The sequence below is a fragment of the Nycticebus coucang genome, chromosome 10 (genome assembly GCF_027406575.1).
Source record: "Nycticebus coucang isolate mNycCou1 chromosome 10, mNycCou1.pri, whole genome shotgun sequence".
Lineage (NCBI taxonomy): Eukaryota > Metazoa > Chordata > Mammalia > Primates > Lorisidae > Nycticebus > Nycticebus coucang.
Window position 1 is genome coordinate 127,901,309 of NC_069789.1, and position 9,835 is coordinate 127,911,143.

General features: G+C 45.1%; 1 protein-coding gene across 1 annotated transcript; it reads right to left on the bottom strand.

Moving 5' to 3' along the window:
* Positions 1-4,704: 4,704 nt before the first annotated feature.
* Positions 4,705-7,276, bottom strand: LOC128596624 (androgen-binding protein homolog). Its single transcript, XM_053606187.1, has 3 exons — positions 7,136-7,276; positions 6,470-6,651; positions 4,705-4,806 (listed from the first exon to the last, which is right to left on the bottom strand). Exons 1-3 carry the CDS (start codon positions 7,194-7,196, stop codon positions 4,705-4,707), a joined length of 345 nt encoding a protein of 114 aa, XP_053462162.1. The 5' UTR covers positions 7,197-7,276.
* Between the last annotated feature and the right edge of the window lie 2,559 nt (positions 7,277-9,835).

Here is a 9,835-nt window from a genome sequence, read left to right on the forward strand (position 1 = left end):
AGGCCTAAGGAATCTTACAATTCCAAAAAAGCCTAACTCTGTGAGCAAGCCAGGGGGGTCCAAGCCTCTTAAGCCTCTGGAAGAAAAGCATGTCATTTTAAACTCACACGGAATTTACTTTGTGTGCTTGATGTAGGATAAGGTTATTTCTAAATATTATCCTACAGACTTGGTTTTTTGAAAAAATAAATAAAATAGATAAACCATTGGCCAGACTAACTAGAAATAGAAAAGTAAAATCCCTAGTAACCTCAATCAGAAATGATAAAGGGGAAATAACAACTGATCCCACAGAGATACAAGAGATCATCTCTGAATACTACCAGAAACTCTATGCCCAGAAATTTGACAATGTGAAGGAAATGGATCAATATTTGGAATCACAACCTCTCCCTAGACTTAGCCAGGAAGAAATAGAGCTCCTGAACAGACCAATTTCAAGCACCGAGATCAAAGAAACAATAAAAAAGCTTCCAACAAAAAATGCCCTGGTCCAGATGGCCTCACACCAGAATTCTACCAAAACTTCAAGGAAGAGCTTATTCCTGTACTGCAGAAATTATTCCAAAAAATTGAGGAAGAAGGAATCTTCCCCAACACGTTCTATGAAGTAAACATCACCCTGATACCAAAACCAGGAAAAGACCCAAACAAAAAGGAGAATTTCAGACCAATCTCACTCATGAATATAGATGCAAAAATTCTCAACAAAATCCTACCCAATAGAGTACAGCTTATCATCAAAAAAGTCATTCATCATGATCAAGTAGGCTTCATCCCAGGGATGCAAGGCTGGTTTAACATACACAAGTACATAAACATTATCCACCATATTAACAGAGGCAAAAATAAAGATCACATGATCCTCTCAATAGATGCAGAAAAAGCATTTGATAAAATCCAGCATCCCTTTCTAATTAGAACACTGAAGAGTATAGGCATAGGTGGCACATTTCTAAAACTGAAGCTGTCTATGACAAACCCACAGCTAATATTTTACTGAATGGAGTAAAACTGAAAGCTTTTCCTCTTAGAACTGGAACCAGACAAGGTTGTCCTCTGTCACCTTTACTATTCAACATAGTGCTGGAAGTTCTAGCCAATACAATTAGGCAAGACAAGGAAATAAAGGGAATCCAAATGGGAGCAGAGGAGGTCAAACTCTCCCTCTTTGCTGATGACATGCTCTTATACTTAGACAACCCCAAAGATTCAACCACAAAACTTCTAGAAGTCATCAAAAAATACAGTAATGTTTCAGGATATAAAATCAATGTCCACAAGTCAGTAGCCTTTGTATACGCCAGTAACAGTCAAGATGAGAAGCTAACTAAGGACACAACTCCCTTCACCATAGTTTCAAAGAAAATGAAATACCTAGGAATATACCTAACGAAGGAGGTGAATGACCTCTATAAAGAAAATTATGAAATCCTTAGAAAGCAAATAGCAGAGCATATTAACAAATGGAATAACATACCATGCTCATGGATGGGAAGAATCAACATTGTTAAAATGTCTATACTTCCCAAAGCAATCTACCTATTCAATGCCATTCCTATCAAAATGCCAACATTGTACTTTCAAGATTTGGAGAAAATGATTCTGCGTTTTGTATGGAACCAGAAAAAAACCCGTATAGCTAAGGCAGTTCTTAGTAATAAAAATAAAGCTGGGGGCATCAGCATACCAGATTTTAGTCTGTACTGCAAAGCCATAGTGGTCAAGACAGCATGGTACTGGCATAAAAACAGAGACATAGACACTTGGAATCGAATTGAAAACCAAGAAATGTAACTAACATCTTATAACCACCTAATCTTCGATAAACCAAACAAGAACATACCTTGGGGGAAAGACTCCCTGTTCAATAAATGGTGGTGGGAAAACTGGATGTCTACATGTAAAAGACTAAAACTGCACCCACACCTTTCCCCACTCACAAAAATTGATTCAACATGGATAAAGGACTTAAATTTAAGGCATGAAACAATAAAAATCCTCCAAGAAAGCATAGGAAAAACACTGGAAGATATTGGCCTGGGGAAAGACTTCATGAAGAAGACTGCCATGGCAATTGCAACAACAAAAATAAACAAATGGGACTTCATTAAACTGAAAAGCTTCTGTACAGCTAAGGAGACAATAACCAAAGCAAAGAGACAACCTACACAATGGGAAAGGATATTTGCATATTTTCAATCAGATAAAAGCTTGATAACTAGGATATATAGAGAACTCAAATTCATCAACATGAAAAAAGCCAACAATCCCATATATCAATGGGCAAGAGACATGAATAGAACTTTCTCTAAAGACGACAGACGAATGGCTAACAAACACATGAAAAAATGTTCATCATCTCTATATATTAGAGAAATGCAAATCAAAACAACCCTGAGATATCATCTAACCCCAGTGAGAATGGCCCACATCACAAAATCTCAAAACTGCAGATGCTGGCGAGGATGTGGAGAGAAGGGAACACTTTTACACTGCTGGTGGGACTGCAAACTAGTACAACCTTTCTGGAAGGAAGTATGGAGAAACCTCAAAGCACTCAAGCTAGACCTCCCATTTGATCCTGCAATCCCATTACTGGGCATCTACCTAGAAGGAAAAAAATCCTTTTATCATAAGGACACTTGTACTAGACTGTTTATTGCAGCTCAATTTACAATCGCCAAAATGTGGAAACAGCCTAAATGCCCACCAACCCAGGAATGGATTGACAAGCTGTGGTATATGTATACCATGGAATACTATTCAGCCATTAAAAAAAATGGAGACTTTACATCCTTCGTATTAACCTGGATGGAAGTGGAAGACATTATTCTTAGTAAAGCATCACAAGAATGGAGAAGCATGAATCCTATGTACTCAATTTTGATATGAGGACAATTAATGACAATTAAGGTTATGGGGGGGAAGCAGAAAAAGAACGGGGGTGGGGGTGGGGCCTTGGTGTGTGTCACACTTTACAGGGGCAAGACATGATTGCAAGAGGGACTTTACCTAACAATTGCAATCAGTGTAACCTGGCTTATTGTACCCTCAATGAATGCCCAACAATAAAAAAAAAAAAGAATTATCCTAGGTATTTTATTTTCTTTGTAGCTATTGTGAATGGTATTGAGGCTTTGATTTGGCTATCAGCTTGATGGTTACTAGTATATAGAAATGCTACTGATTTGTGTTCATTGATTTTATAATCTAAGGCTTTGCTAAATTTATTTATCAATTCCAGGAGTCTCGTGGTGGAGTCTGGGGGTTTTCAGATACAAGATTCTGTCATCACTGCAGACTGACAGTTTGGCCTCCTCCTTCCTGATTTGGACACCCTGCATTTATTTTTCTTGCATGATTGCTCCGGCTAGGACTTCCGGCACTATATTGAAAAGTAGATGGCAGTGGCATATTAGTCTTCTTCCAGTCCTTGGGGGGAATATTTTCAACTCTTCCCCATTCAGCATGATGTTGGTTGTGGGTTTGTCATGTATGTCTTTGACAATTTTGAGTAATGTTCCTTCTATGCCTAGTTTGTTGAGGGCTTTTATCATGAAAGTGTGCCGAATTTTGTCAAAGGCTTTCTTTGTATCTCTTGAGATGGTGCAGTTGGCCATGTGATGCCTTTGGAAATAGACTCTGGGAGGAGATAACAGCAGTTGTCCCAGGAGGCACATTCTATAAGTAAGATTTTTCTTTTTTTGAGACAGAGTCTCACTTTGTCACCCTTGGTAGAGTGCTGTGGCATCATAGCTTACAGCAACCTCAAAAGCTTGGGCTCAAGTGATCCTCTTGCCTCAGCCTCCCGAGTAGCTGGGAATACAGGCAGCCACTGCAATGCCCTGCTATTGTTTTAGAGATGGGGTCTCACTATTGCTCAGGCTGGTCTCAAACTCCTGAGCTCAAGGGATCCACCTGCCTCAGCCACCTAGAGTGCTAGGATTCCAAGTGGGAGACACTGCACCAAGCTATAAATAAGACCTCAAGGCCTGAGCTCTTTCCATGATACTGGCATTCCTTGATGGTGAGTTTCTGTCATCTACTCCTTTAGTCCCCCTTCCCAGGCTGAAACTACTTGGTGTCCTGGTCCCCATGGCAGAACTCACAAGCAGCAGTGTTACTGCTGAGCATCCCTGCAGAAGGTTGGCCTCCGCAGGAGACATCTAGCCAAGAAGTAGAAAATAGGGAATGACACTGGGAGGCCAAGAGCGTTTGGAATGAGCCCGCCCAGTCACCTCCTGAGTTACTCAACAATTATCAGCCATATAAGAGACTACAGCCTTGCAACTATGAGAAAGGCCAGAGCCAGAGAAATGCTGCCTGTAGCTGCTCACACCATTTTTATCCTGCCAGACTCGTAGAGCCTAGGGTGACACATATGTTATTGAGTCCTCATTTGACATTGTGCAGCATCATAAAGATAAACTGCCTTGCCCATGATCACACAGCTAGCTGGTGGCAGGGCCTTTCCCCACAGTCTCAGTGGCCACGTGTGTCATCTCTCCTCACCCTCAGCCACATTCTGCTCCTCACACAACACACAGACACCAGGCACGCCTTGCTGAGCTGCAAGTTTTTATTAGGGACAGTCTAACAAAGACAGCATCAGGTGGGGACAGGTGTCTGGATTCCAGCTTCAGGTGGGATGGAGAGCATGGCAGGAAGCTGGTGCTCACATCAGGCATGAGTGACAAAGATTCATCTCGAAAAAGGGTTCAGTTTGGAAAGTCCTTTTTTGACATCTTCCTTTAGCTCTTTTCCTGCGAAGCTGAGGCATGCTGGACTAATGGTGATGGAGCCCTGGGAGAGAGGGGGGAAAGACGTGGCTACAGGCAGGTCCTGAACCCCCACCCGGCATCATCCCACCCAGCAGCTACCCAACCCCCCACCCAGCAGCATCCCGCTCCTCATCCACAAGAATGTAAAGTTCTCTCTGTGAACCACATCCAATCCCACAGGCCCACCCTGGCAAGGGGGCTGCAGTCAGTCAACCCAGGATGAAGATGGCAGCTCAATTGCGTGAACACAGGTGTCAGGAGGGAGGCTGAATAACCACCCCAGCCAGGGAGGGAAGGAGATGAGAAGGTTCTGGAGGGCAAGGGGAGACTGAGCCCAAGGGAGGGACAAGGTGGCTCAGCCTGGTTTTCTGTGAAGCACCTAAGACCCATCTGTCAGATGCATGGAGGATAGAACGTGTACGCATATGTCCTGAACAACTTCATGTGTCCTGTGTGCATAGATCAGCATAAGGAATTCTGTTACTTGAAAAACCTCTCATTTTGCAGAATCAGATACTCAAAATAAGAGCACTTTGGGGGAAATAGGGTGAGAGACAGACTATTCAAAATCTATATAACTGTAGAACAATAACAATAGCAGCAAAAAGCTTATCAGGGACCAGGCCTAGCACTCAGGGAGGCTGAAGTGGGAGGATCACTTCAGGCCAGGAATATGAGACCAACCAAAGCTATATAGTAAGAACCATCTCTACAAGAAATACAAAACCTTAGCTGGATTCAGTAGCTCATGCCTGTAATCCTATCAGTCTGGGAGGCCAAGGCAGTAGGATCACTTGAGCACAGGAGTTGAAGTCCAGCCTAAGCAAGAGTGAGACCCTGTCTCTACTAAAAATAGAACAATTAACCACAAGTTACGGTGGGCACCTGTAATCCTAGCTATTTGACAGGCTGAGGCAGGAGGATCCCCAAGAAGTTTGAACCAAGAAGTTTGAGGTTGCAGTGAGTTATGATGATGTTACTGCGCTCTGGCCCAAGCAACAGAGCAAGACTCAATCTCAAAAAGAAAATAAAAATAAAAATAAAATAGGTTCATCAGGAAATATATTGGATAATCCCCGTGAGCGGTGGCATGTAACTAAAAGCTGCCTCAGGCATCAAGATCATAGGGATAAATTCTGGCTTTTGCAGCCTGAGACAATAGAGATGGAAGTGGGACTCCATCTGAGCCAGTAGACTGGCCATCAAGGTGGCACCAGCGGCCGTGAAACTAGCCCATAAGCAGAGGTCTTACAAGGCCAGGGCCTTCTTCCCAGGAAGGAAATCCAAGGGCAGATCCTCATCTTTAAAATTGGTCAGATAGAACTCACAGGGCTCCCACCTGGGCAGGAGCTGAACTGAGAAAGTTCTTTGCTGACAAATGTTAAAAATTCTACTCCTGCTGTGTTAGCTCCCCTAGGAAAACAATCACAGGAGTCTCGCGGGTATCCTTCCCCTGTTTACCAACTGTGTGTAAGCTCATTGGTGTCAGAGGAACAGGTGTAGCAGCAGAACAGGGTGGATGTGCAGGTGGCTTATTGTCACATATTGTATGCCCTGAAGGTTGGAGCAGATTGTTGGTAGATCATGTGTGCTGTGTATGATACGATTGTGTGCCCTGTTAGTATGCGGCACATTACGGTGTGCTGCGTGTGGAGTGGGCAGGGCAGGCGTGGAGAGGAAGTTACCATGGCAAGCAGATCCAATGTCTTGGCTTTGATACCCCCCTCATTGTAGCATTCCTGGACTTTTTCAAAGGCTGCCTTTTCTGGTTCAGTAGCCTTGACCTTATCGAGGATGGTGTCCAATATGTGCTTGTCTCCAAGGCCAAGTGCACCAAAGACTAAGTAGAAAAGAGGGCAAGCTTCTGCTAAAAACACAAACAGGAAAACACCTCATTAGAAAGCAGCCAGGGTCAGACGGGTTGGGGTTCTTCATGTCCCCAGTGTCTCCTGGGTGACTTCCTGCAGAGATGTGCCCTCTCCCAGGACTGCTGATGTCCCAGCGACTGCCCGCTATAGGGGGCACCCCCAGAAAGAAGGAGCAGTGAGAGAGGCCAGAACTACCAACCCCTCTGTCCCTGAAAACCACCCCAGACACACCAGCCTGCTGTACTTCTGGCTTTCAAATAAACACCACTGTCCCCATTCATTCTCCCCACTACTTGCTCAGCTGCCGGCAGGCCTCCCTCTCCCCACCACGTTCTCCACTCAGGTCTCCTGCAGGCCCCCGTGGGGACAATCTCCCAGATGCTCCCTAAATCCCTAGAAGCTGCTCTGAGATCTGGAAGGACAGAGGGAGATAGAGGACGATGAGGTGTGAAAGGCCACCTGTTCCCTCCTTCCCACTCTCACCCGTCTTGAAGCTCAGCTCTCCGGTCACCAGCAAGGCCAGCATAAGCAGTGCCCCCTTCATGGTGTTGGCTGCTGGAAGGCTCTGCTCACAGCAGGGTTTCTGCTGCCTTATAAACTGCTGGCTCCCTGAGACTAGCCCATGCCCCTTCCAGGAGCTCCAAATGCCTGTGGGCTGGGCCAAGGAACATGTGATTCCTTTAGACCCCCTCTCAGGAGCAAAACTCCTGGAGATATTTGTCCTAATGCTGTTGACTTTTGAAGTTTAGAGGTTGTATCTTTGACAAAAAGCAACTGAAGTTGATTGTTCAAAGGTCAACAAATACTGTGTTGTCCCAGCCACAAATGTCATCTCTGCCTCCTGGCCACATCCTTTCCCCACCTATTCTGGCTCTAACACAGTACTCTCCTCAAATGGACAAATGAAAGTCACAGAAGGAGTCAAGGACAAGTCTGTGTCACTATAGGTGTCCAAAAGATCGTCTAGAAAAACTGACTTTTGCCTGAGTTAAAGACCTGGGTATAAGAATGGGGATCTGGGATTGACAGGGGCCTCTTGAACATCTAAACAGCTGCCATCTCTGGATCGAGCCCCAAGAACAGATGGGTGCATCTTTGGGCTCTGAGTCACTCTATGCCAGGGAAGTGCCAGGACTTGTGGCCATATGTTTGCTTCCACAAGGTCTGGTAATGCTCTCCATTCCCTACCAACTGGATCATCCCACCAGCTTCCCTCTCACCCTATAGGGAGCTAATCCCTGGACCCCTTCTTGACTCCTTGTGGCTCCAGCACTGTCCCTTCTCTGGTTGTCTCACCCTTCTCTCCATCAGTAAAGACAGTCCAAAAGGGTGGACCTACACAGCCCATCCAGTAACATCAGCAGAACCCACCAAGGTGTCCACATCCCTACAGGCCACTGTGGGCCAGAGCTCTGTAGACCAGAGTTCCTGGTGACACTTTCTCTGCTTAGCCTCTCAGGAGTTCAACTCAATCTTCTACCCTAGGAAAGCTGTTTGTTGGCACTGGACAAGATGAGATTGTCCATGAGCACTGTAGCAAGAGTAAGCCTGAGAAAGTTCCTGGTGGTCAAATCTGGGACAGTATGAGCATCAAAATAAATGACATATTATTGGATTGTAAGCCAGAGTGTAAAACTATACACAGTTAACACTCTGTATGTGTGGGTCCCACAGCTGTGGATTCAACCAAATGTAGATTGAAAATATTTGAGGGTGAGGGGGTAGAATTCTATAAGGTTCCAAAAACCAAAACTTGAATTTCTTGTGCTCCAAGTGGTGTGTTTGATGTCACGTGAATGAGGGGGAGGACGTGCACAGGCGACATGGGATCACCGCACATGCACGCAGACGGAAGGGCCTAAGCGTCTGTGGATGTTGTTATCTGTGCGGTCCTCCTGCACCACATCCCTCACGAATACCAAGGGGGGCTGAATGTGAGTCCCTCCTGCAGCCAGATGGAGATAGAAATAAATGACTAAATAAACAAGCAGGGACGAAGAGACAAACGTTCCTTACAGAAGAATTCCCAGCAGGATCTACAGACATTTCCAAAGAAAAGAGTAGAGAAAGGGGAGAACAAAAAGGGTCTGGGAATGCTCCCATTCTTTCCCACCAACTGGATCATTCCACCAGCTTCCCTGGTGCGTGGCAAAGATAATATTAATCAAGGGGTAAGTGATAACCAGTGATGAGACATGGATATCGCACACACCCTGATACCATGTAACAAGAAAGACACTTCATTTCTGTGGTGTCTTCCCTGAAATCCTACCCTAGTGTAAATTGAGGAAAACTCAGACAGACTCAGCTTGGTGTACTTTCTACAACACCTGGCCTGTCCTCCTCAAGATGGCTAAGGCCATAAAAAACAAGGAAAGACTAAGACTGTCACAGAGCAGATGGCATGGTGGACACCTGGCAGCTGCACTCAGTGCTGGAGCCTCTCGGCCAAAAGCAGTGACCTGATGCAAGTCCTGTTTGGCGCAGGGTTCCAGTCCAGATCAAAAAATGTATGTCCTCCCTCTGGTTCTGGGACACCAGCAAACCTTACTCTGTCACTGAGAGTAAAGGTCGGGCAAGGGCCTCAAGCAAAAAATAAATAAATAAATAACTGCTTAATTCTGACATGACGAAGCATTGAGAACTTTCACTCTATTGAATACCAATCAATTTCATAAGTACCTATAGTGCAAGTGTACATATGATTTTTTTTTTGAGACAGAACCTCAAGCTGTCACCCTGGGTAGAGTGCCCGGCATTACAGTTCACAGCAACCTCCAACTCCTGGGCTTAAGCGATTCCCTTGCCTCAGTCTCTCAAGTAAGTGGGACTACAGGCGCCTGCCACAACACCCAGCTATTTTTTGGTTGTAGTTATCATTGTTGTTTGGCAGGCCTGGGCTGGATTCGAACCCACCAGCTCTAGTGTATGTGGCTGGTGCCTTAGCCACTTGAGCTACAGGTGCCAAGCCCATATGCATGATTTTTCCTGCTTATAGACTCCAGAGAAATTGGCTGTCCCTTCAATTTATCTCACATTTATGGAGCACTCATGTGGGGTTCCCTGTCCTAGTTCTGGGGACACAGCAGCAGTAGCAGCAAGGCCTTTGCTGTCCTGGACCTCAGCATACACACCTAAGAGGGAGCCAGACAGGAGCTTGAGATCAGCCTGGGCAAGAGCGAG